The sequence below is a fragment of the Megalops cyprinoides genome, chromosome 15, assembly GCF_013368585.1.
Source record: "Megalops cyprinoides isolate fMegCyp1 chromosome 15, fMegCyp1.pri, whole genome shotgun sequence".
NCBI lineage: Eukaryota > Metazoa > Chordata > Actinopteri > Elopiformes > Megalopidae > Megalops > Megalops cyprinoides.
This window is the reverse complement of record NC_050597.1, coordinates 30,573,613-30,601,585: the sequence shown is the minus strand read 5'-3', so window position 1 is coordinate 30,601,585 and position 27,973 is coordinate 30,573,613. Positions and strand designations below refer to the sequence as shown.

At 44.5% G+C, this 27,973-nt stretch overlaps 1 protein-coding gene across 1 annotated transcript; it reads left to right on the top strand.

Annotated features, from left to right (window-relative positions):
* The first annotated feature begins 198 nt into the window (after nucleotides 1-198).
* On the top strand, nucleotides 199-27,963 carry stox1 (storkhead box 1). The gene is made up of 4 exons (XM_036546905.1): nucleotides 199-685; nucleotides 22,924-23,076; nucleotides 23,223-25,581; nucleotides 27,574-27,963. The coding sequence occupies exons 1-4, from the start codon at nucleotides 355-357 to the stop codon at nucleotides 27,728-27,730; spliced, it is 3,000 nt and encodes a 999-aa protein (XP_036402798.1). The 5' UTR covers nucleotides 199-354; the 3' UTR covers nucleotides 27,731-27,963.
* The last annotated feature ends 10 nt before the right edge of the window (nucleotides 27,964-27,973 follow it).

The following is a 27,973-nucleotide window of genomic DNA, read 5'->3' as shown; positions in this document are numbered from 1 at the left end:
TAGCATCTTTACCCAAGACCTCGCACCTGACCCTCGAGATAACCAGTGGCAGCTTTTCCAAAGCACGCCTCTATCGAGTGAAGTAGTTTTATTGGTCTGTCTCAAGTGGCTGATTTCCCTCTCAACCGCCCCTTCTGCCACCGTCACCGCCGGTTACCTTGGAAGCGAGGAGAAACTATCTAGGCATTTACACTACAGGTTAGCCTGTGTAGCAGTCCAGAGGAATGTAATGAACTGTAGGTTTCAGCAGGAAGGTAAAGCAACAACCCATCCCATAATCTACTGGAGGGGACAGTCCGCTTACGAAGATCTATGCTATGACTTTTCTTTTTTGGAGGTGAACGTATCAAGATCATGTCCCAGCAGCAACGAGTTGTGCAACTGTCTGCGGCGTCCCTCGCGCTGGTCTTCGGCAGGGACGAGGAGAGCTCGAGAGCCGGCGGGGGCAAACACAATGCCGCCAGCTCGAGCGGCCAGGAGATATTCGCGGATTTTAAAGCGCAGAACCTGAGAAGCTTTTGGAATAAGAGGCTGGTCAAAGCCATGGCCGAAGTCCATTTCCAAGGTTGGATGGAGAATTTTGTCCTTCTTGTCCAAGGGAATGCTAACAATCTGGAAGTGCTTAGGGAAGCGTGGATGCGCCGGGCACTGAGGTCTCCAAGAGGATTTGTCATCAGAGCTGTGGGTACGTCTTTTAATGAGAATTTCGTTCTCTTGTTTCGTTTTCCATAGGCATACTTTAGCTTAAAGTTACGAAATGTGTATAAGGTATATTTACTGTAATTCAGCATGCTCTGTCGCGTATATCAGCATAGCAGCTAGGTAGCGGCTTTGGAGGAAAGCAAAGGAGCAAACTCTTTTGCTCCTTGTTCCGTGAAACATGATCCAACGCAAAGTTGTTGACTGCTCGCAAGTAAGGAAATGCGTGGAAACTGCGGTGCAAACACTGTTTACATTGCACTTCGCATTCCGCCTAGATAAAAGCGTAGTAAAATAATAAACACGTGAAATGACAAGGACGTGAGTTCCAGCACTGTCTGCGGTTTTATGTGTTTGTGTACGTCTTTTCAAGTGCTGTTAACACTCGGCGAAAAAGCTCATTCTGCAGGTGTAAGACTTGTCCAACCTGCGCAGCCGTTTTTTGAAAGACTGCATGCGCCATACTTTGAAATACACACAAACCACACGAGCTTTTATAATTGATCTTTGGCAGTCTGCAGTTTTGTTTTATGATCTCAAAAACTAATTGCATGTCAAATCCCCTTGAACTGAGTGTTTAACCGATGTCATGGATCCAGGCGTTAATTCGTGTTCTGAGTGCTTTGAAGTGCAGTTTTCAAAGCTGACATTGGTACATTTAACTTTTGTTGGTGGATTTGGTTCGCCACCTCTCGGACATTCAGACAGCGTACGTACACCGCAAGTAGTTGCCCAGTTGGTGGTGTGGTTGGTGGCACACAGAATCACAACCTCGCTTCAGAATTATTGGAATTGGAATAAGCATTTTTCTACACAGTCGGTTTACCTGTTCCAAGGGGTTCTTGTGCAAATTCTGATGAAGTAACGCTTATCTAACAATTTCATGGGGACATTAAATCTGATTAAACACTAGACGCTAGCTATTTTGCTCAAGATTTAAAGGGTTACTGTGTGTTGCCTACATAATTGTATCATGCCCGCTTGTCACTACATGTTTACTTTCTAATTAGGGGGTTCGGGAACATTTGGGAGCATTCATTTCATTTTCATTCTAACTTCATTTAGTGCCTCATGACAGTAATAATAATGTCATTGTTTTTTCACCCCGGCAGAATAAAAAAACACACACACACACACACACACACACACACACACACACACGTTATTTTATTGGCAATTTATAAATATTTGGACTTCTTTGGTACGCCCAAATATTTTCTAGCTTTGTCATGAGTTTCCATTTTCCCGGATTGAAAGTTAAAGGTGATTTTGGTCGTTATTAAAAGAACTACATACGTACGTAACTGCAATGTTTAGGCTACTTGCTCAAAATGTACAGTCTCGTGTTTTGAGCTTTGCTTTCGGCTATCTCAAACCATTTGAACTTTGTTGATCTTATTCCAACTCTTGTCGATGTTATTGTCCCTCGTTGAATCACCGGTAAAATTCCTGTGCTGTCTGGCGCTGTGAGACGTAGCAAAAATATACACACAGACAGGGGAAGTGAATTCGGGCTCTGACATAATTACCGCATTTTCCCCAGCGCTTTTCTGGATTTAAAAATCAAGTTCGGAATGTCCGTAGCCCTATAGAAAGAATGCATGTAAAATATGAACCACAAGTCCCCCAAAAAGCCCATATGTATCTCTTATCAGAACAAAATTTGGGGGCATGCCGACTAGTTCAGAATTTTATTTTTTATCAATAAATGAAGTCTAGGTATACCTTGGTTAACAAAGTAGGCATATGAGCATTCCATAAGTGCACCCCCTTCCCAAAAGTTTCAATATAGATGTATGTAACATGGCATATAAATGTCACTGACAGGCCTTTAGCTGTTGTGTTTGATTTTCAGTGGTCTTCAGTGTCGACTGTGCTGACCTCAAACATATTGAGGTTGGCAAAGACTGCCAGTCACGCCTGCCACCAAACATTATTAACTCCAAAACTAGCTGGGAACATGGCTAACTAAGTAGCCTCCTGAATCTGGCCAGATAGCTCCCTGGATTAAGAGCTAATGGTAGATTGTAGGCTAGTTATTTTGTAGTTATTATAAGCCAACTTTTTGTACGTATCTGAACGTTGCCATTAAAGGAGCAGCTATTGAAGCAGCTCTTAATTTTGCAGGGGTCTTTTTTTGACCATGTCCAGTCAGTTCTGGGTCATGATTACCAGACACTGCTCTGCTGTTAAGGGTGTCACCCCAGCGCTTCCTGTTCTTCACATGGTTGCCAAAGGCTCTGTGGGGAACACTCAGCTTGGTGATCCCTAACCGCTGCAATCTGTCTAGCCAACAGGTCTGCGTTTGTCAGTGTCTGTGACAGAATGCACAACCGCCAAGCCTGGGATTGGTGTAAACTTGACACTTTCCAGCAGTTTTGCAAATCTGTAGTGACACTGTAGCAGATCATTCCCATTGGGTGGAGAATAAGCGGGTCTGAGACTGTTGGTTACATAGTATGGAATCAAGTTTGTACCAAATAACTAATCATTGTTTCAGCATGAGAAAGGATAATTAGGTACACTTATAATGATATAGCCTAGACATACTGAGCAGGAAAGGAAAAAGCTTGTCACATCCTTGACTGAGAGACACAGATTATAGTTGAAAATTGTTGTGCTTAAAATAAAAACATTGCTTGCACCAGCTGCTGCAAGGAATTGAATTTACATCTAGAAGTGACTTTTGAAGAATTGGGCGTGACCCTAAATCTACCCCCACTGGCCCTGATAGCATTTTATCATGGCGGAACTCCCCGCCCTTGTGGGTGGCTCTCTGACGCGGGCAGCTTTTACTCACACAGAGTGCAGGGCCCCATGTGTCAGACCTGCTGTGTGCTCCTTGTGTCCTGCGTTTCGCAAGGTGAACGCTGACCCTGGTGGGGTGTGTGAGGGTGTAAACCTGAGGAATGCAGGAGGGGAGACCACACAGAGGGATGTGGGGGTGGGGTGGTGTGGAAGGCTTCCTCTCACCCTCCCACCCGCCCCTGGCCACTCCCCTAAAGCCAGACAACACATCTCCCGAGGCTTTCATCTGTGCCTCTCCTCCGCAGTGATGGGGTGTAGGTGCCACGGCATGGTGTCACCTCCTTTTACTGCCTGTCCCAACTGCGCTCCATGTTGAGCTCAATTACCACCCCCGTTCCCTGGCTGCTCAACAGCCCGCCGCCACTGGGATTGATGGCCTCCTATTTCATGCCTGGTTCTGGGCTCATTTTCATCACACAGGCAAAGGAGAAGAGAGGCCTTGACTTTGCCCTGGCGGCTGGGTCCTGAACACGCCCTCATCTGGCTCTTTGATGGATCTCTTCATATTAATAGATTTTTTGAAATTGGTTTTTGCAGGTCAATTTTCAGTGATTTGTGATCTTATTTTGTCATCTGTAAACTCTGCTCTGGCAGGAGGTAGATATCTGTGCAAGATGCTGAGGTGCATTCTGCAATCCCACCAACATGCTTAGATTTTACAGACAGTATACTGCTGAATAAAGTCAGATCTTTTACATTACATTACATTGTTGTCATTTCACACATGATCTTATCCAAAGCAAGTTACATAAGTTACAGTTATACATGTTACCCATTTATACAGCTGGATATTTACTGAGGTAATTCTGGGTTAAGTACCTTGCCCAGCACTACAGCAGTTGTGCTGCAGGAAGGACTCGAACCAGCAACCTTTCGGTTACAAGCACAGTGCAAAATACCCGGTGGCAATGGTATACCCCCTACTTGCCAACATATAGGTTTCAAAATACAGGAGGTTTTTTGGCGGTGGGTGTGGGGGGGTTGTGGATAGTAGCCTAAATTAATAATTGTATGTAGTGTGTGGATTGTGTCTGTAGATTGTGTTTCATAGACAATCTGGCAACTTGGGTAACATCAGACAAACATACAAAATTTATGTATCTGTGTATGACGATTATTCATAATAAAGTTTGCCATGTAAATTACGGGAGTTTCCCAGGAGAAACACCTGCGCATTTCTTTTGACCACAACTTTTGAATCATTGCAATGAAAAGCAAATACATTATTTTGTGTTTATTTTTCATACAAAGTGGGATGTAATGTCAGCCCTATGTTGGAGACAATGCAGAAATTTTCTGTGATTTCAAAACTGGATTACTCAACAACGCTTTGTCGCACAGAGAAACAACTAGTATCATTGCAAAGGCAGTTCTGTTCTGCTGTTTATTTATCGTTGTGAAGCGATAGGGACTTCGTGACTTATTCAACCAAGAAGCAGGAGTGTGAAAATGGGGGAAGAAATTAGTAAAGATATTACTTTGCAGAAGTTTGATCTGTCTTCATAACGTGATTACTTCGGTATGTACAAATATGTGACTAGCATCATTACAAAGCTCCGGTTCGGCTCTTTCTTGTGATATGTGTTCCATATCTATCCAATGACGAGTTCATGAGTAATTCAAACAAGAGTAATGGGAGTGGAGATGGACGCAGAGCTGTATGCAGATTGTAACTGTGATTAAATTTGATGTAAATTATTTTTCTTGCCAACACTTGCATCTAGCATCGTTAGAGATGAATACTTCGTGAGCGATTCAACCGAGAAGAAGGGATGTGAATTTGGACGCAGGCTGCGTCTGTTGGGCTTTAAGGGTTAAAAGACCTTTTTAGTGACAACTGCAAGTGACAAATAATTTTTAAAAGATTTTTCCAGAGACCCCCCAAAATTTTGCTGTTGAGACTTTCAGGGCGTCTCAAGTGTGCCACTATGTCCAAAGTGACTCGCTCAATGGGATAATGAACCTCTCACAATTCCTTCAGGAGTTCTAGTGGGGCCTGGCTGGGCTCTTAGTGTGTGGAGGCTTCACTATTAAGTGGGAGATGAGTGGCAGGGCTTTTATACCATAAATGATTTATACAATAGAGAGTGACCTCTGTGTGTCCGTCCTGTCCAGCTCGGGCCTACTTGTTACCTGTTAGGCATAAAGGCCAGTGCTGATATGAAATGTTAATATCCTTGGTTTCTGTTAAAGTATGGAAGTGTCAGGGAAACCCAGATGCCTGCTTTAGTGTAAGTTGAAGAGGGTTTGCTCAAGTCTGGTGCATGGAATGCAGTACTGCCTGGATTCCAAGCCTTTGTTGCTCTTTTCTCAGTTTTTCATTATCTCCTGTTCTTGGGATGTTGTGCTTGAAGTTTGCCCATCATTTCCGGCTCTCATTCCTGTGCCGCACAGGATGAGAGCCGTTTTGTCACAGGGTTTGTTTTCCAACTTGTCCATACAGGTGAAACGGGAGCCTTGGGCTGCCGTATCTGTTCACTGCCTCTGCATTATTAAATAATTTGGGATGGTGCTGAAAATAGACCAAATGTGGCTGCAGGGGGTGAAATATTGATGTGGGGCCGCTCTGTGTTGTAATTGGGTGTTTGGTGTCACGCAGCTGATCCAGCACAATCGACCTCTCAAGTGTCATTACAGAGAAGATGATTTTCTGGGTATCCTCGGCTTCTTAAGAAATATGTGCAAGCCTGTATTTGAAAATCTGTTTAAAACAATTGCGATTTTGAACATTTGTAACAAAATGAATGTTGAGGGAAGGGTGTTGATGATGGTTGGTAGGTGGTAAGGAAGGTGAGGCATTTATGTAAACTGTCAGGCATCTGCTTGTTTTTATCTCCCCTGCTGTTGGACGGGAGGCATTTCCCCATTCCGAAATCACAGGGTGGAAAGTCAGAGACAATGGGTTGCGTTTTCCTGCTCTGCTCCTTCACAGGGGTGAATGTGGAGGAAGGATTGGCAAAAGGGAGTCACTGAGATTTGATCATCATCGTGCAATCATTGTGGCAGCCCCCCCACCCTGCAATCACCCCATACAGCCACCAGCATACTGGCGTCCCCATGCAGTGAGTTCCATTCCACCCATCCCCCCTCCTCCCAGAGGTTACTGTCCTTCGCAAGGGTCATCACTGGGCGCATTAAATAAAGGCCTAAGATGTGTGTTCTTCATGCACAGTCACGGTTTGTTGGTGTTTTGTAATATTTTATGTGATTGTTTTCTTCCAAGTTCACTTCTTGTCAAGTGGAATAATGTCAGCAGTGATGTCAGAATGTTTTTGCGTTAAAAAGCCTTTTTCACTTTGTAGACAGTAGCTTGTCAGAATGTTGACTGCCTCATGAAGTGTGTTTTTAAAATACTACTGCAAAATGTCACTTTTTATTTAAACTCAAGCGTGTAGAATGGAAAAACAGTAGCAGGGTGGCTCACGGTGCAGCTGGCAGCTGGAAGTGAAATGCAGCAGAGATCTGCTAACACAGACTGTGTACTGTAAAACTCCCATAATGACCTGCTTCCTATATGAGCCAAGAGTCACATCACAACAAAAAGAAAAAAGCTGGTCTCCACTAAGAGCAGGGTTACTAGAAACCGTTGTTATGGTGACGTAAACACCCTTTTTTCCAAATAAGGGAGCTGTAAGACAGCTTTCGATGGCGGGTGGAAATTGGACATGCATGAAATCCAGCGAAGGAAATTGAGTGAGCACATCTTTGACCAATAGGAATGTAGGAATGAGAGGTACAAAAGCAGAAGCTCACTAATGCTCCTAAAACCCTAAACACTTGGGAGACAAGAGGTTCAATGGGTTAGGGAGAGGGGGGAACTTGCTGACAGAGGCTCAGATGTGCAACAGGGTCATATCGTTCTGTCTGTTGAGCACACCTGGACCTGTTAAGGACACCCATCCAGGCCCTGGCCGAAAGCTTGCAGTGAGCCATGAGGTACAGCAGTGACTCTCGTTTTGGATAAGGCTCTAGGAGGCCACACAGATGTCTCCACTGTCCAGTACCAGTGCTTAGAAAGCAACCAGGCATTTCCCAGACAAAGTTTCCCTATCCAACTCCAACAATTGGAGTTCAACATGAAGATTTGGGAGAATAATTTTCAGACAATCCCTATGCAATTAACCAAACCGAGACAAATATCCTTGACTGTAAAAATTACACTGAACAGCTCCTTTCTGCGTCAGCTGTTAACAGTATCTCTCTTCCATCCCATCTCCCCCTTTCCTTTCCCTGTGTATGATGTCCACAAGTGGGGTCAACAACTGCAGCCCACAGCCAGGTGTGAGCCCTTCATCAGACTCTAGGCCAAATAAAAGTACCACAATAACAACCTCATTTGCAGTCTTTACATTTTGTATGGACATTTATCTCTACTGAATTGTAATTTTCCATATTGGTAGGGTTGCACATGAATGACTTTCTTACTCTTTTGCTTTTTTGCATACTGATCCACAAAAAGTTGTAACTTTGATGCCCCATCGTCAACCTGGGAAAGAAAGTTAGAGAAATGGGTCCCAGCACTGGCTTTGATTTGAATCAAAGTTGCTTGTTTGGGGCAGAGAATCAGCCTTAATAAAGTACTTAATAAATTGGATGAGCTGCACAGGACCAAGGTGTCTTTGTGCCTCTGCAAAGAGCGGGGTTTGCATTGCCTCTCACATCGAGCAGTACGTTCACATGTTATGTTGGCACAAACATAATCATTGTTACTAGATTTGGTATTTTTATGTCAAGAATAATACCAGCTCTAGACCACAATGTATTGTATTCAAAACCATGTTGAACTCTAGATTTTATATGAGTCTGTAGGTGAGCTCTTTTATGTTTTTTTTTTCTTAAAACATGTTTTTTTTCCCACTGGATCACAGACCAATCTGAGCCAAGGTAACTGAACTGACGTCCATGCGGTTAGCTTTATTTAGAAAAGGAGACTGGGGTTATTCAGATAATCTGGCCGGTATCATGTTTCTAAAGAAAAAAAACCTGTCAGAATATCTAGGGAAGTAACCAGACACCCAAAATCTGTTCTGCACCTTGTCTTTCAAGTTGTATCTTCTGTTTTTTCAGTGATTGGCCCCCACTGTTATCCCTCCGTATTGTACTGAACCATCCTGTCAACCCTGCAGAGCAATGGGGGATGGAGGAGCTTTCTTTTCGGTGTTGGATCTTGCAAGGGCCACACTGGCGAGCATTGGCCCCCCACCCCACCACCACACACCCCCTTAACCTCAGAGCGCGTGCCTTTCTCCCTGCCTCTTTCAATTTCAGATTTTCAAATGAAAACTCCCTGTGAGTCCCAATTATCCTGAAACCCCCACCTCCTCCCCCAGTCAATTCAGACAATTACCAAACACAACCACGGTCATTTTGCTCCTCATTTGTGCCTGAAAGCCCTCGGCTGCAGGCTGCTCCGCCTGCTGCTGTTTGGCGGTGATTAAAGTGGAAAGTGGCTGTGTGTGATGTGGCTGAAGTGTGGGAGGGTTGCTGTGTTGTTGAAGGGGTACTCTCGGACTGTGGGGTCCTTTTCATGACCGCACTTGCTGGCAGAGTTTGAAATGCACACTTCCTCTGCCTGACTCGTCCAATTAATAACTTAATCCATCAATGCTGGTTATGTTTCCCCATACTCGTGGGTAAAAGTTGCAGTCTAGAAGTATCTGTGTTAGTGTGTGCGTGTGTGCATGTGTGTTTATGAACGTGTGCGTGCATGTATATGCATGAATGCCTTTTTGTGTGTGTGTGTGTGTGTGTGTATGGCTATGTCTGTGTATGTATGTATGTATGCATATATGTGTGTGTATGGGTGTGTCTGTCTGTGTCTGAGTATGAATGCGTGTGAGTGCGTGCGTGTGTGTGTGTGCGCGCGCGTGCTGTTCCCTGGCACTCAGTTCTATGTGAGGAGGCTTTCATCAGTCCACATGGGAAGAGAGAGCCCACCCTCAATTCACGAGCTTGACCTCTGTTCGCAAACACGGCACAGCCATTTCCAGAGTCCTGTTTCCCACTCCACAGGAAGCTCACCCTCCACTCAGTCTAAAGAGCACATTTATGAACCCGGCTCTGGAGTTCACCGTCCGCCAACTGCTGCCAACACAAACACCAACAGCAGCACACCTCACACCTAATCTATGAACAGCGGTCAGGGCACCAGATAAGGGGCTATTAGAAAAGCATTTATCTACTTTTGCTTGTATGCTCACTATTTGCAGTGTTTTTGTCTTATGAGACAGTACATTAAGACGGGTAAAACCGTAATCATTTTTATGTACTGTGTGTCTCCCTGATGAAGTGTAATTTTTCACTTCCTGTAATAATACTGTGCATATTTTCTTACCTGTAGGCCTAATATTTTTGAATAGCATGTGGAGACATTACGATACTCATGTGCTTATTCAAAGGGATGGCTTAGCTGGTATGGCTGTTATCTTGAATGAAATGGATAGCCTCTTCCAAGTCAAGGCTTTCAAACAAACCAGTTGAGGTTGTTTAGAAGGAAATGGGCTTCATCTTGGAGAAATTACCAACATCTGTCTTGATTAGATGGTGGGAGTGCCATAAACACAAAGTCTAATTCGGAGACAGAGCCTTTGGGTGGGGCTGCGGCTTGGAGCACACCCGTGACGTCTAAACATCTCGAACCTTTCCTGTGAAATCGTACCCTCTGACATTCCACCACCCTCATATTGGCTGAAAAAGAGGGGAAATGGGATTCCCACTCCAGCTTATAAACCGCCTTTCTGAAGGGAGTGTATCTCCTCACCATTTCCTCGACCAGTATTGGTAACTACCTGTTTTTCAGTTAAATATGTGAGTGACAGGGACTTCGTCCAATCAGATGTTGAAATTGTTCCATGAAAGGTAATGTGCACTTTGATGGTGATGCCATGGATTTGTGGCAATTCATGGTGAACAAACTGTGCACCTCAGTCTGAAAATCTCAGAATAAGCATTCACATCTTAAAGATAGGAGTGTGCACTGATAACATGGAAACTAGAGATAATCTTTTGAATGTTAGGATATCCTGTTGTGGATTTCTGGCCGAACAAATCCAGAGTGCATGGTATTCAGCATCATAGATAAGGTGTGTCTAGGGCGAAGGTCTCTTTCTGAATGCTGAATTCAGTATGACAAGAACCTGGAGCAGAGACACAGGGGGCTAGTCTGTTGCAACTGGAGTCATTAATTTTGATAATTGCACGGTGTGATGCAATTTTACCCACATTATAACAGTGTAGGGAGACCAGCAATTTATTTCATCAGGTTCTGTCCTTAGGAAGATGGTGACAATCACATTTCAGGGGTTTTTGTTTTCATTTTCAAGCTCGCTGGCTGGTGTTGAACTGTTACGATCTGATAAAGTGATTTTTCCCTGATACGCTACACCTTTCATATCCAGTATTACAGAGGAAGTGGCCCAGGGTTCTGTCCCTGCTCATTCGATGTTTGCCTTAATAACAAATCCTTTTGAGGGAACAAATGTTCTGTGACGCTCCCTGGTGTTCTGCCAGCCATTTGTGTAACATGTGGTCTTTGTTCCAGAGCAAAGACTACACTCTGCCCCTCTGCCTGGTCCCCACCTACACCATTGAAAGTGTGAGCAGGGGTTGCAAAGAGGCCTTTCTTTGTACTGAAATCTGAGCCTCTGCAGGTCTCAGAGTGGTATGCTAATGTTATACTGTATACAAGAAAGAAAAAGCACCGGATTGTGTTGTCCTTTTCTTTTGTATACCCTTGCATATATATTACATTATAATATAATAGAAGTGCATTATAATTTAATATGTTTTCTTCAGATAAATACATATGGGTCTGTCTGTGCTGTGGCGCAAGGTTATTCCAGTACATGGACTGACCTGTATGCATTTATTTAAAGCAAATATATTAAATTATAATGCACTTGTATTATAGCTCTGCCAGTTCCCAGCAGTTTGAGGCCTTTCAACTCTTACTAGGAGATGGCGTGTGTGAGCGTTGGTGGCTTCTGCACAGTAGCCCAGCTGGCTCTTAGTAAAATCTGGAACGGCTCAGAATGCAGGGCATTGGGAGTGCTATAAGTCTCTGTAGGACCAAGGTGCTCTGTGGTACTGTCCCTGTTTGTGTGGGGGTCCAGTTCACTCCTGTGTGAAATGCTGGATCTATCCCAAGTGTAAGTGCGAGTGTTGCACTTAACTGGGATGCCATGTGCCCCCTGCAGCTCTGTGAACACGATCTGCTGTGTCTTCCAGCCACTTTCAAGAGCCTTTAACTATTGCTATTTATGTTGTGAAATCGCTGTAAAATAAGCCATTCTCCCAGATGCTGGAATGCATGCGAATATGCCAGCACTGCCATTCCTTTTGTTCTGCCACCAAGATAAGAACCCAGTCAAAATATTGGTCTTTGTACCCCACTCAGGACTGCCATTTAATGTTTAAACTTGGATGCGTGGGGACCGTAAACACCAGGATCCTGCTGGAGTATTTATTCAGGGCCTGCACTGAGCTGAAGTCCTGAAATCCAGGATAATTGTTAAGTAATCATAAGGGCTCCGGTTATGTGTTTGTGTTCGCCCTTTCTTAACATGCCTCGGGTTGCTCAGCACAGAAATGACTGGACTGTGTGAATGTTGTTTTTGTGACACAGGCAAGTTGGAGGTCTGCTGCATTGGTTTTAGTGAATTTTGGGTTCAGGAGGGGCTCTGTATATGTGTGTGCATGTGTATGTGTGTGCACATGTGTGCACCTGTGCGTGTGTGTCTGCGTGCGCACACGTGTGTATGCGTTTCCCTTGTACCGTACTGCAAGTTGCTCAATGTAGAAGCAAATGGATTGTATAAAGATTGTTTATCCAAAGTTTTCGTGCTAAAAAATCAGGACCTTCTGACCACTCTGTACAACAGTCACCATTAAAAAGTACTCCCAGTCTGACTCTGCCCAGCCACTAAGCAGCTCAGCTTTTCATTCCTAGTGTAGTAATTATTTTTTATTTTAGCTCATGTCACATGCCCTTGGAGTGTTTAAATCTTTTTTTCATAGATTTTGTCCACTGTTGTTTTTAATTGAACCATGCATCGCCCAAGTAGCCCAGGGCGACAGTGTCTGTGGACTACTATTCTCTTTGAGAATATTCTCAGTCAAGTCAAACACATGTGGAACGGCCGTACTAAACAGCGGCAAAGGCCAAATGAAACACCATGAGCAAGATTAAGGTGGATTGCTGACTGAACCACAATGGAGCATAAACAGAGAAACTCTTTATCAGACAATGCAGTGCTAGCCTCAGTCATTCATGTGGTGTGTAGAGAGTATCCATCATTATTCATCTAAGGGGTCAGTGCAGATTTGGTTCATTGTGAAGAGTGAGGTGCTATGCCAGGGTCTGCATGAAGTAGCTGGTACGTGTCCCTGTTAGCATATTGATTCTTGGCACGTCTCACATTTACATTCACTCACGCACCCCCCCTCTCCCCTTGGCACCATTACACTCAACACCCACTCCTAGTTAGATTTCTGAATAAAGTCTTTTTTATTTGAAAGCTTTGGACATTAAATAAAGGACAAAAAACAAACACGTTTAAAAGCCTTTAGCGATAAGAGCCCAAACTCTCTCCCACTCTGACGCCTCCAGGTGTATTGTGTTTCTTCTGAAGCCGAGAGGCAGAGATGCGTAAGTCTTGGCCAACAGAGAAAGCGCTCCTTTCAGGTTTACGGCCCCATTTTACAGCCCTGACCACATCTGTCTGCTCTGCGGTGCTCAAAGGAACCGACTCCCATAAACCCCTCTGAGCAAACATGGCAGAGGGCGTGGCCAGCGGCGCCAATGGCAGAACTGGAGGGGGCCCTGAGGAGACCTGTAGTGACCAGCCAGTAGTGCTGGTTGTGGTGAGAATGCTACAGCTGTTCCTCACCATGGCTCTGAAGCCAGGCTGCTCAGGAGCGCTACACCCCAATCTGTTGTGTATAATCTTGCTGAGTCGTGTGTGGGCGGCTCAGTGCTGATAACATCCTTTCTAAAGCTTGGCTCCATGGTTTCCTGAAAGACAGGGAGTCGCTCGTGGAGGGGTTCCTCCCGGGAGCCGAGGAGATGGGGAAGACCTGATAAAGCACGCCAGAAAATAGTGTCAGGCAGCACAGGCTGGGGGTGGGACAGCTCAGAGATTATGCCTGTCATCAGTTAAAGGAAAGACTAACAGGCCTCATTGGAAGTGCTCTGTCTCAGGCTTTACATGCCATGTTTGCCTGGCTTAAGGTACCCAACCTAAGCCTTGCAGGACCAAAAGCCTCAAACTGTGTCAGTTGTCTTATACACAATTACACAGGCATGACAGCATGCTCAGTATTTACTTATTAGGGAAGAGCTGAACTGCAGCCAAGTGTTGGCAACCTAGGATTCAGTTCTTTAAAAAGCTTTTTTTTTGAAAGTGAAGTAGTGTTACCATCTGCTTCTGTATGTCTATCTGTGTATATGATTACAACCCACAATAAGTCCAGGACCCACAGATAGCTGTATACTTTAAGAAGCAGTGCCCTGGTCTGCAGGTTACATGACTGTTACATGCCAGTTCTGATAACAGAGCAGCTGACCAGTCAGCCAGAGTGTGAGAGACACATGCGGCCTCCATTCTTCTGTGGTGATCGGTTGCGGAATGTGAGGAACGTTGTGAGAACATTGTAGAAATGTTGTGAGAACATTGTATAGCCCCTTGGCCTTTTGCTAATCCCATCACTCACACCTGAGGGCCCACCTTCTGGGAGATTGGCAGGGTTCTGCGGGGATTCTCTCCGCTAGAGCTGAGAACCTTACAGGCTAAAGCAATTAGCAGGTCACCAAAATAACTAGCAGTGGGACATGGCTTCTGTTCAGAAACACTCGAAACAGACCTCTCTTTTTACTCTGATAGCCTTCATTAGCGTAGCTCTCCAGTGAGAGAAATATTAGTTTACTTTCTGGTATTCAAATAAATGAACATATTTATTAACATGTACGAAGCCTGGAGGTGTAATGGGAATTTTATTTTTGCAATAAAATTACGTATAACTAATACGTCATTACATTTATAACACCAGTTAACTTTTTGTTGTGTGAGACTTTTTGGAATTTCAGTTTCATTGTAAAATGGAGTTAGGACCTCAGTTTAATGTCTATCTGTGTAAGATTTAAGGAGCTGAAAGTTAGACTTCATAGAGTAGGTAGAGTACTGTGAACTATGAAATCAGCCTCTTTCCCCCAAACAGACAGAGCAATGTTCTGCACTGTACACTGGATCCCCTCATCAGACTAGCGGTGAATCCAAAGACCAATGGTGATCAAAGCCCCTGAAAGGCATGTGCGTCCCCTCTTCATGTCCCCAGGTGCGCCTCTCCTTTTGACTCCGGAACCTGAATCATGCTGGGAGCCCACACCTCCCAGACCCTCTGGGCCTGGGGCACAAGGAAACTTTTCAGGGGGGCCTCATGACAGCCGAGGCGCCCTGGTCATGACCCCTCTCTTTTGGGCGGCTCGCTGGGGGCCCCTCCCCTCCCTTCACAGGCATTACATGCATTTAGCAGACGCTCTTATCTTCCAGCACAGGCGCCCCATTTGTTTTCCCTCCTCCCCCCAGCTGATGGCGTCAGCTGTTCACCCGCTGGGGAGGGGGCTTGCAAGGCAGGTCCCAATGGGAGCCCTGTTTTTAGATGCGAAGAGGAACACAGGGACGGCCCTAATGTGACGAGGACCTGGGCTGTGGTCATTAGCACACAGAGTGGGCTGTTGTGCCTGAAGGGCGGGTATGAAGCTGGGCCCTCACCAGACAGACACGCCCATGCTGAGTCCAGAGTCCCTCCCATGTTAATTGCTTCAGTGGTCCATCTACAGGAAGGCCAAAGCCCATTGGTCTAACTCCAATAAAGGGGGCATTGAAACGTGCCAGGCCATGGTCTGATAATGCAGACAAACATCTCAGCTTGCAGAGGTGTGGTCTGAATGTACCGAAAGAAACAGCCATTGAAGGGGTCAGATTATTAAAAATGTCACTCCCTCCCCAGAAAAGGAAGAGAGGAAAGCACAGTGGATGTGTAGCATGTACACTAGTATGGTTTCTCTAAGACTATCATTTCCGACCACAACCTTCAACACAAGATGAGCTCACACCGTCAGATGGTTAAGATTTGATAAAATAAAGCAAGTTCTTGTCAGCTGGTAACATTACAATTTTCAATTGAGCATGTGATTCACCAGCACTAATTCAAATAACTACCACAGAACCAGTGTACAGAACTTGTTCTAGTATGACTTGCTTCTTATTTACTTAAAGTATTGCTGTGTTATGGAATTTGTGATTTAGTGACATTGAGATATATGGCAGTGTATGCGTGTGACTTCCCATAGTTTTCCAGGCTGTCTAGTTTCAGATTAGCACTAGACACTAGCACTAGCAAGTTAACTTGTGATGTTTGAATGGTGTTGTGCTCACACTCACTTATCTGGGAATGTTCCTAGCTAGCCTGACACTCTTATATATCCTCTTATATCTCATATAACTTGGATGGATGCACTTCTGTTCTTCTTGTGCTGGAAGTTGCTCTCTGTAAGAGCATCTTCTAAATGATTGTAATGTAATCTAATGCAATCTGTGTGAATTGCCTGCAAGTAGCATCTCTCAGAGTACAGTGAGATTTCTCTGTTGAGCTGGTTATCGTGTAGTGTTGGGGTTATCGCATAGAGCTGTGGAGGAGGTAGTTGGAATCTGGGGTGGACAGATATGTACCCTCAGGCGTAGTGCTCTCCCTCAGTTTTTCCACAGTAAATTGGTTACAGGTGAATAAACTTGTATGGAATGTGTAGGATGTGAAATTACAAGCACTGAGGGTTGTCCTGTAGAGCAGCTCAGAACCTGAGTTTGGTCGGCCTCTTCATCATCGACTGTCCTTACCCAGCTCTGTGTTACAGGCCCGTAATGCAATCAGAGCCCACGAAACGGCATCCCCGTGACTTGGGCGGGATCACCCTCACATGAACGCACGCGGCAATCTGGGATTTTAAATCTGAGGAGTATGATTCCAATAACCCCAACCTGTTTACATCGTGAGGAAAGCGCAGGCCCAGAGGCTGACAACGACCCTTTGGGGAAGATAGACAGGTCAGGTAGCAAGGGGAAGAAGCTCCTGATTGCACAGGACTCCCAATACTCTACACAGTGTCCCTCAAAAACTGAGCAAATGAGCAAACAAGTGTTTAATTGTAACGTTAACTGTTTAGTGTTTGGGTAAATGTGAGATGAATCTTTGTCTGAATCAACAATTCACACTTGCCATATCTGATTCAATCAGCTCTGTTCAAAACAACTGTGATATCCATTCTCTGTGTAATAGTCTGTGTGATTATTTATGTGGACCAGGCATTATTTAACGACACCTGTGTAACCAATGGGTTTGTTAAATACAGGTGTGTGGCAGGTTAACAGCTTCACTTCTTTTTTTTGCTGTGGCTGTGCTTGTGCTTGAAGCTAGTTCTTCTAAACACAAATGCTTTGATTTTTGGTAATTTTACTCCTTACATTTTTTGTGTGGGGTACATTGGCCAGCACCCTCACAACACAGAATGGGAGCGTCCCCTTGTTTTTTGAGCTAAGACTCCATGACTCAGATTTCTTATTGGTTTCAGTGGTGACTGGAAACCTTTATCTGGACTAGGAATAACTTTATTAAATAGTCTCTGGTGCAGTGACAGGCATCTAGACACAAACAACATTTGCCCTCAACTTTGACCCTACAGCCATATGCACATGTCACAGTTTATTTCAAGTTCAGTGATCACCAATATGTTCATGAAAATAATTGTGTTTACATTGGGAAAAAGCCAGAACACTTGCATTCATTGTAAATCAAATGTAAGGGAAATTGCAGTTTGGTTTCAGGGCTGGGTGTCAATAGGGAGACATGTTTGGGCTGAGCCAGTGTGACCATGTTATAATACCTAAGAAAAGAATTCTTATCAAACTCACAGGAACTTTGGAAGAGCTAATCCCCCTTGAAAAAACTGATTTGGGATTTTGCAGTTGTGCAACATGTGCACAAACAAGACAAGAATGGATTTATTCATTCATACACTGCCCTACACTGACTTTGTGTTAGGTGTTGATTGGTTTAAATGTACCACGTATGTGTAAAGAAACACCACATATCCTCTGAGCTGTGAAAATATTTAATTTGAGTTATAGCTATATGAATTTTTGTCATCTGCAGTATTTACCATTCAAGTCTATAAAAAAGAAAGTCAAGTCTGTGTGTTGTTCCCGCTGAGAGACAGCGGTCCAATATTGGCTTGTCTGAGGCTATCCTTTCCTCCCCAGAGTGCTAATCCCTTAACTCACATCTCTGTCCTTCTCAACACCCTACTGAGTGTACAGCCAAAATTGAAATCATTTAAGGCCTTTTCCACGTGGACCGGGCTATTGGTCAATGCCTGCCTTAACTGTAATCTCAGCGGATAAACAGGGTATCTAGGGTTCATCCCTCATAAAAGATGACTTCTGCAATTTAATGGGTGGGATCAGATTTGTAAAGAATGAGTTTTCCTGTCCTAGGGGATAAGATACAGAGTTGCTAGATTCATTTACCACTTTCTCTGACAGGCAGGAGGGAAAGGAGGAGTTTTATGAATACCCATCAACCACATGTGCAATCCATGTGAAGCAGATTCCACAGCATTATCTTTATGATGCAAGATTGTCTCTCAAACCTATAGACCTACACATAGCCACTCTTTTGTCTTTTGCATTCCCAAATTGTTTGTAAGATGGAGGCTGTTTTCCCTCCACTCAGGTCATAAATTAAATGCCACGCAGAGCCAATTCACTCGCAGTCAAGAGTGCACAAATACTACCAGCAGTACGGTAATTGAAGCATTTAGACTGAAGTGCTCCCAGGTCAGGACTGTGACTCTGCTCTCAGCACTACCCGTGTTGGCCGGGGTACTTTCTTTCCTCTGCCACCAATACCCTGCCCCGCTTCTGGCACAATGCACCGTTGCCATGGCGCCCAGGAGGGCGCTCATTCTGTACGCAACAAAGCCCTTAATGTCCGTTGCACCGTGTCATGTTACAGCGAGCAATAGAGCCCTCTGCCCCTGGGGAGAGGAGAGTTATAAGAGTGATCCCCAAATAGCAGTCATGCCCGCTAATATCCAAAGGAATTAAAAAGCCTAATCTGGGGGCCTGCGGAGCTGTTCCCACCTGTTTCTGGGGCAAGAAGCATCTCTCTGTTACACACACATGTATACTCTACCCTTGCAGTACTTTTCAAATGGAAATGAAGGGATCTTTTGTCCACGTTTTTGTTTTCAGTCCTTTTGACCCTCTATACATTGCTAAGCAGTCATACCAGTCAGACTATGTATAGAAAATCCTCATAGACCAAAATTAAAACAATTGTACTCCTGTAGAATACCATACTCACTGTATACTCAACAAGATGCATATTGGAGGTATGATCCAGTTCAGGAAAGAGGGAACATCTGGCAAAGGGTGAATAGCATTATAAATTATGAAGACTTATGGTCTGGAGAGGGACAGATAAATTACATGCTTGGTTTTTGGGTTTTTGTGTTTTGCTAGCGTCAGTCATAAACCACAGGGTATTTTTTTTACTTAATTGGTTGACTATTTTGATTTTTTTTTGAACATATTTGTTTCATGAAGCCAATCACATCTCAGAAATCACACATAACTAGATTTTTGTGCATTTCCTGAAGACAATGCAATGTGTATTTGCATGTTTGCATTAATAACCGTGCGCATGAAAAGGTTAATATCATTATTGGAGTTGCCATGTGCCTTCTTATCCACCCTCCCTCTGTGTCTGACACGGGCATGTGACTTAAGTGCAGTGGCTGAACTCCTCAACTATTTAGGCTCATAACTCAAAGACCGTTCATCACAGGCATCGTCAGAATCTGCACACAATTTTTCCTACATTTTGATGTATAATTAATTATGCCCCTAGAGCCAGAATTCAAGGAGGTACAGCTGTGTAAAAAACATATTGTTCAAAGCCGGGAGTGAAATCCTCCTGCTGTTCGTTCCTATACTTTATAAAGGGGGTAAATTTTTGAGTGATTTTTAAAATATCTTTACAAGTATAAAAGTGTAAAATAATAAAAGTACAAGCACTCCAGTGGTGAACAAGTTGGTCGATTTGGTGTTGGTTTGGTGTCTGTAGCTTGAACATTGTAGGCTGTATTAAGGCTAGAAGAAGAATAAATAATAAAAAGACACACAAGGTCAGTAGTGTGGTTGGCCGAAGGGCAAAACTGAGTCTTTAATTTGATCCTCATTCAGAGCAATCACATTTTCCAACCCAGTTAAAATACAGTCAAGCAAAATTCACCATCGAGGAGTCATTTAAAAAGGGAGGAATGGACCAAATGACTGTTGTAGCCAGTTCAATATTAACGCGCACCTCTCATGCATATCCACAGATGAAGCACGGGGCCTTGTGGCTGCTGTGGGGCCATTGGTGTGTTGCTCTCTGCACGCACATACAGATTGTATTGGTAGGGTCTGTTTTCCACATCTCTGCGGCCAAGGCTTTTTCATGTTCCCTCAGACACACACACAATGAGAGGAATCAAACAGGACATCCTGTGAGGACAGTGACGAGGACAGGGGCATTGATGTCTTTTGTTTGCTTTCCTGAGACTCTTCTGTCCCCGCCCTTCCATCCCACCCCCTATGGCCCCCCAATGCTTTGTGAAAACTTTTGTCAGTGTCTGTTGCTATGTGCACTTGCCAAGGTGGCCTACACAGCACAGCAGAAGAGCGCCATCTGTAGGCCTTGCTGAGGTTGGCCTGCCTACAGATCAGGCTTTGAAATCAGTTTGTTGCAAGCAAACATTTTTCTGTCAGATTTCCAAGGCACTGAAGTCATTTCTGGTTTCACATACTGCAAGAATCAGTTTGCCCAAAGTAAATATTTAGCATTTCTTTAGTCCTGTGGTTCTTGCCAGGTCTAGACCTACTAGACCTAATATAATGGACCTCCAAACCATGGGTCATTGAGGAAGCTCATTGTGTGATTGTGGACAGCGAATTCAGAGCGGACAACAATGGTTTATTGCCACAAATCAGGATCGAAGGAACAATGTCAGTGTAGCCAAAACCTGAACTGGGTTCACATGCATAGTACATCGGTACATAGAAGCCAGTGTTTATGTTATTTCCTTATCATTTAAAATTGGGTCTTTTTCCAGTTCTTACCACAAACTCTCTCTGTGAGCTCTAACCTCTTTGGTAGTGGCAGTACTCCCTCCATATATCTGTGTTTCCTGCAAAGTGTCTCCTCTCTGTTTAAAAGTGCATGAGAGGGAGCTGCATGACTCAGCTCGCAGCCCGTATCTCTGTACAAGGCCACCTTTTGATGGAGAGTTTATTTTTCTTTTCCTGTGAGCCTTTGCCGGTGCCTAGAGCACGCAGAGCCTGGTGCCCTGGTGTTATGATGGCAGATTGATGGGTAAGAGTAACTGCCCTCCATCATCATGCATCCTCTTTGTAAACAAAGTGTAAGTGTTAACCTGTTCTGCCTACCCACTGATTCCTCAGCACTTGGAACGGAGGTGAATCTTGTGACTTCCTTGCTCTATCCTCAATTGGTTTTAAGTTGTAGGGTGTCAATGTTGTGGTGATGTTGTATTTTTAAGCTTACCAAATAAAATCAAATGAAATCAACAACAAAGACCTGACGGAGACGGTTGACATCAGTGTGGCATGGCAGTGCTTGCCCTGGGGTACCCCGTCTTCACGGGAGTGAAAGGTGGTGTTTTAGAACAGTAAAGTATTTGGTTAAGCATTATGAGGTGAGGGAGGCATGGGAGCGTGTGTTGCAGCTGAACCCCTTTGTCTGACCGTTAGGTACTTACCTGGGATTTTTAAAATCACTCCACTGCACATTCAGTTAGAGCTCTGTTTGGTCCACTAACTAAGTGGTTAAACATTAAGAACTGAGCAGGGAAATAATCGGCTCACAGACCTGAGGTAATGCACAGTGAGGAGAGTTAGTCTTTTTTTCTAGTTTTTCGGCTATGGGTTTGGCCTTTAAGATAAACCCGCTTCAGCTTCGTAGGCTGCATTCACATTATTCAAGTGAGAGGCCCTGCCCAGCTGTATACAGTTATTCTTAAGCCAAAAAGACTTGCCCAGAGGTCCCCGCCTTTTTGTAGTGAAACGTGCATTGCCTCTTGACGTATTTGCTTGTCTTAGTTTCTAGTTATAGAGGCAACATGGCATTGTAATTTAAGGGGAATTTTTGGAGGAATAGCACTGTGTACGAATTGACATTTATATTAATTTTTTCACACAAGTGTATTTTTTATAAAACAGTCAACCATCTGTTGTTACTAGTGGGCAGAATTGCTGTCAACATTTGCATTTTTTATGGACAGCAGATACATTTAGACTTATTAGAGGCTGACGGTTGTGTAATCTGTACTGAAAGTATTGCAGCAAAGTACTGCAGTATTGCAGGTCCATGCTCTTTGGATTTGATCCCTGGCCCTTGTGTCTCTGTCCAGTGCTCTAAACACACAACCACTTCTGCAACACATGGAAGCTATAAATATCCAGTCAAGCTTTTTAAAATAGCTCTTTGTATGGGAATCCAGGGAACATGACATATTAGATGGATATATGAGAACAGAAAAGCAAAACACAGTTCACATTAAATGTGCATCATGTGCTTTTACAATGACCACTGTAAAAACATGATTCTTAATTACAGCATAACAGCATTACCAGGAAATGTTAAAGCACAGTGATCATGTCTTTGTGAGTAATGGATGTGTATCATGAGACAGGAACACCGAAATCCTTTGGCGATATTGTACATGCATGTGTTCTTAGCTTTTATTTATTGTGGCCCATGCAAGGGCCCACTGCAAATTGGACCTGATGTCTCTACATGTTTCAGTGCACACAGACCTTCTGTAAATGGCAATGCTAGACTGAATGCAAAGCAGGAAATGTGATAATTGTTACCCCGGGAGACAGAGCTGTGGTGTGTTTTGAAGGAGAACTGGAATACTATGGCCAACCCCAGTTCAAAAAATCAATTTGGTGCTTGCATGGAAATCAATGCCATGCAATTCTGCTCAGTAGCACTCATATTTTGAACATGTCAGGAGAGGCGTTTTTACTGAAAAATGGAACTGACCCTGATTGTTAGTTTTCCTTAACAAGCCCAAAGGGAAGGCCATGCACTCAGAATGAAGTGGGAATAATCTGTGTGCAACAGATTAGATGTATTCCATCTTCTGTGAGTTGTCCTATTTGGATAGTGGTCACTGAATCAGTGTGTTGATTCATGATACCTCCCCCCGAGCAGCTCAGAAAAAGTGTGTACTTGATGATGCTTACTGCGAGACACTTCAATGATTTTTTCCCCCTTTGTGTGTGTATGTTCCAGGTGACCTGTCTCCGATGCAGATGGCCCCCATATTACAGTCCCAGTTCATCCCCCTGTCTGAAGTTCTCTGCTCAGTCATATCTGACATGAACGCTGCTCACGTCACTGTCAACCAGGAGGCCCTGATCAGTCACATGATGAAGGCTCACCCAGGTAACACACTCCACATGCACTTTTTTCCCTCTTTTTTGGTGGACTTGGTGCTTTTGCTGAGCAGGAATGCACCTAAAAAGAGTTAGCCTGTCAGCATCTTTTAGTGGTACTCTGTGGTTTAATCCGTGATGACTTCTCTGTTTCAGGAATGACCATTCCCACCCAGGACATCCTCTACAATGCGCTGGGTGCCCTGATCAAGGAGAGGAAGATCTACCATACAGGCGAGGGTTACTTCATTGTCACCCCACAGACCTACTTCATCACCAACAGTGTGGTCAAGGACAAGCACTGGTGGGCTTCTTCTGAGAATGACCCCCCCTCCCCACCACCCATCACTTACCTGGTGAGCAACGAGAGCTGCATGGACGCCACGCCAGAGGCTCCTATCATAGCTCACTGCAAGTCCTGCAGCTGCTTCTCCCCTCGGCCCGCCCCCTCTGTCCAGGACCACCAGTCCATCAGTGAATGCACAGGCAAGAGCCTGAGGTGGCCCCGTGACACCAAGCCCTCTGTCCAGCACCAGTCCACGTCGACAGCCGTTGACTACCAGCCCAGTGAGATGAGTAAGTCCACCACCAGCCGCAAGGACAAAGAGAAGGACAAGGACAAGGCTGGACGCAAGTTCAGCCTTAGCCTCTTTCGTCGCAACGCGGGAAAGAAGGACAAGCCCAAGAAGGAGTATGCCACATTCTCAGGGCAGTTTCCGCCTGCGGAGTGGCCTGTGCGGGACGAGGACGACCTGAACAACCTGCCTCGGGACCTGGAGCACGCCATCATCAAGCGCATCAACCCTGAGCTGACAGTGGACAACCTGGTGCGCCACACCGTGCTGATGAAGAAGCTAGAGGAGCAGGGGGCAGACAAGGGCGTCAACAGGGGCATGTCCACAGAGGTCCTTGCCTCCAAGCAGCGGCACCATTCCAGCAAGGTTGTCAGCAAGAGGCCTGCACCCAAAACTGCCCGCAGCAAGAAAAGGGCACATTCCTCCAGGGAGAAACAGAGGGCAAGAAACAAGACCTCTGGATGCCCCGCTGACCTGGAGGCAGACTACATTCCATCCCGCCTCAGGCTTGAAATACCAGAGGACGAACCAGACCATCCAGCTTATGAGGGCTGTTCCACAGTGGATGCCAAAAATGTGTACAAGAAAAGGATAGAGAATCCCTTCCAGCGAAGATCAGGGAGAGACACAACGCAGGGGTCAAGCCATAGAGGCCTAAAAAAGCGTGAGGAGAGGCAGCAAGGGGTTGAGAGTGGGGAGCGGGTGTCTCACAGGTCAAAGTCCTGGGATCCCTCGCGTACAAAATCATCCGCGAATGAAACCGGGAGGGTGTCGGCCGGCAATGACAGATCCTACGAGGGACTTGATGAAAGAGGACTGAGGTTAGACGTAAGCCCAGACAACAAACCCGTGAAGGAGCTGGGGGACTACAGCTCCGGTTACCCAGACAGTAGCACCCTGAGGATAGAGGACAAAATTAAACACCTCAAAGAAGGTAAATCAAGAGACAGGAGTTCAAAAGAGGAGAGGGTGAAAGACCCAAAGCACAAGATCCTACAGGATGAGGGGATGACAGGTTGTGCATCAGATCTGAGGCATGTCACAAGGCAAACTAAGGATACAGAGCTTCCTGCCCATCCACTGCCACCCCAAATCACCTACCACTACAACACAGCAGCAGTCCTGCCATCCTGGCCCAAAGCTACTGCCAAACATAGACTCTCTCCTCCCTTTCAACCCCTAGACAGCAAGGAGGACACAACCCAGAGGTTTGATCATGTTCCCTCACATGAGCAAATTAGCAACACAAAACTGAAGCAAATGTCTAGAAGCAGTAGCCAAACAGAAAGTGATGGTTTCAGCGATGAGGACCAAACTCTCTATCAGAGGGTGGTAGAGGATGAGGATGCTTGCAGCTCCCTCTACCTCAATGAGGACTCCACTGCTGACAGTAGCGAGGCCTCCAAGATTGGCAGAGTCCACCATGACGGGTCCTTATCTGGTGAGGGGGACTGGGACAGCACTTTGGTAGAGGAGAGCTTCACTGGTGTGCATCAGGAGCCCATGCTAGGAACCTACCAACCTGCTGAATCCAGGTGGCAGGGGCCCAACTCTCAGCACCATTCCAGCAAATCCCTGATCTCCCAGAGCGAGATTGTCACCAGGTGGGGGTCCCAGTTTATGCATGAGAGCCCACAGGAGCCTGACCTAGATGCAAGGCCTACCGAAGCTTTAGAAAGCAGCATATTTGACTACTGCCAGGCCAGTGAAGTGGAGTCAGACACCGAAACCCTGCACAAATCTGCCGATGAAGGAGACGGCAAGTCCACCCACTGGGTCTGCAGTCCCAACGTGGAAGAGAGTCTGCTGGAGTCATTTGGGAACCTAGAAGATCTCAGCAGCCCTCACACCCCCAGCCAGAATGCCCCCGAGGGAACAAGCACTGGCGAAACGGTCGAAAATCACAGCAGCACAGGAGACAGCGGGATAGACTCTCCAAGGTAAGTGTCACAAGCAGTCTGACTCCAGCAGTTTGAATCATGGATTTTGTGACTCTTTGTCATGAGTAGAGACACATATTGGTAGGGTTTTATAATACAAATACAGATTAGTTAATTTGAAACAGAGACGATGTGCAAAAAAACTTAAGTATAGAAAATTTTAAGAATAAGAGTTAACTGTCTGCAAAGTATAAAAAACTTTGTCACAAAGTAAAGATGTTGGTAAGATAACTGATATGCTGATCATAAAAATAGTCATAAAGTGGTAAAAAGTTGGGGACACTGATGAGAATTCCAAACAATTTGAGAGTACCTTCAGAGAGCTTAGAGTTTGAAGAGAATTGCTGTAGCAGGTGACCCCAACAAGCTCACAATTATCATTCAAGAAAGGATGTCTTCAAGTCTTTGATTGCAATGAATTTGTAGAATAATGTACTGTCAGTAATATAAAATGTGTGGAGCTATCCTATTATTGGTGTATTTTTGCTTGCAAAGCTATTTGTTTTTTTTTTGCATAAATTGTAATATGTAAATAAGTATTCATGCAGTCAAGTTTACAGGGCATTCAGATGACTTTGCTTCACATCCCTGCCACAGTCTATTCCTTTGTGTGTGTACACACGCATGATTTATTTATTTGTCCATTCAAGCATTTATTGTACAGACATCTGTGATGGTGACTGAAATATACAGAAGATAGAGATATTGTTACTATGCTTTTCCTCACAGCCGACTGGGAGCAGATTTTCTTTGAGGAAGACTAATGGTGATAGTAATGGTTAGTATGCAAGTTCATGGACTTCAAATGGCTTTCCTAGCGCTGAGGGTACACCATCAGTGTTTGTTGTGCATATTTATTTAAGTTATTCATAGCGCCTTTATCAATGTAGGCTTTTTATCTATACTGCCTCTTCTCATAAAAATTCCCCAACAAACCTTGCCTGCAAAAATAAGTGGCTGTAAGTGGTTTCAGCTCTTCAAGAGATGCCCTTGTGCAATATAGATTATTGTTTTAGAGGATGGATGTTGTTAGTTTTAAACCGAGGAGTGCAGTAATGGAGAGGCTGCCTATGGATTGAGTGATGACAATCTACCTGTTAGGTGTGAAGGCACAGAGGAACCTGTTCCACTATCTCCACTCTGAACATACTGCACTGCCTTCAGCCATTTCTGTAACCAGCTGGATTTAGCAGGACTAGCTAATTCTGCTCCTGGCCTGGCTCTCTTTGTTTTGTTTTGCCCAATTACGGAATCAGTGGAATTCATATTACATAATTGCCTATTCCTGGCAATATTTAAACTGAACGACACGTGTCAAATTACCACAGTTTTTATCATTTGAAAGTTAATTTATAACTGGAGATATCAGCTTTATTCATACAAGCAATACATGTAACACACTGTAATTTAACATCCTAATAATGTTTCTTTCATTGCTTTGGCAAGTGTCAAGCAGGTATAGCCCATCAAAGACATGATGAATAATCATAACAAATTAAAATGACAGAAAATGCCTCTGGTTATTGACACCACAAAACCAGCATTCTGCTATTGTAGCTTGTCATCATATTTCCATGAGTTACCAGTGTAGCATAGTGGGTAAGGAGCAGGACTTGTAACCGAAAGGTTGCTGGTTCAATCCCTGCTGGGACACTGCTGCTGTACCCTTGGGCAAGGTACTTCAGTAAAATATCCAGCTGTATAAATGGATAACATTGTAAAGAACTGTAACCTATGTAAGTCGCTTTGGATAAAAGCGTCTGCCAAATGAATAAATGTAAATGTATATCCTGGTAATTCCTTAAAGGGTTTATTGCTGTTTGTGCTTCATTAGTTCTACATTGTGGCCCAAGTTAAGTGCAATTCACCTGATCCCACCATGTGAACCCCCCCCCCCTACACCCCTGACACAAAGCACCCAGTTAGTCTAATTGTTTTAAAATGTCACATGAACTGATGGCCTTGTTTGTACCCCTGTTTTTCCCCCATTAGGACTCGAGTGAGCCTCACCTCCAGCAGCTCGGTGATATTGGAGGGCCTGAAACGGCGGAGCTTTCTGCAGGACCTGGAGAAGTTGCACTCCAAAAGCAACGGCATGCGACCCCAGCAGAGCTCTCTGCTGCAGCTTACGCCAGTCATGAACATGTGACCACCACAGCCAGCGTCAGCTTATACATAGATTACTGTATAAATGTAAATAGAGCTGCTGTGTGTAAATAACATGCTGATTCAAAATGTCCCCGGTGCATTGCTTCCTAATTGCATTTTGTGTATTTGCTGACATGTGCATGACTTATGCTTAGCATAAAACTGTATTTTTTGTACTGAGGGATCTGAGGGTCATTTATTTGTGAGAAAATATTTTGTTTTCTTTACATCCTACAGGGCTTAA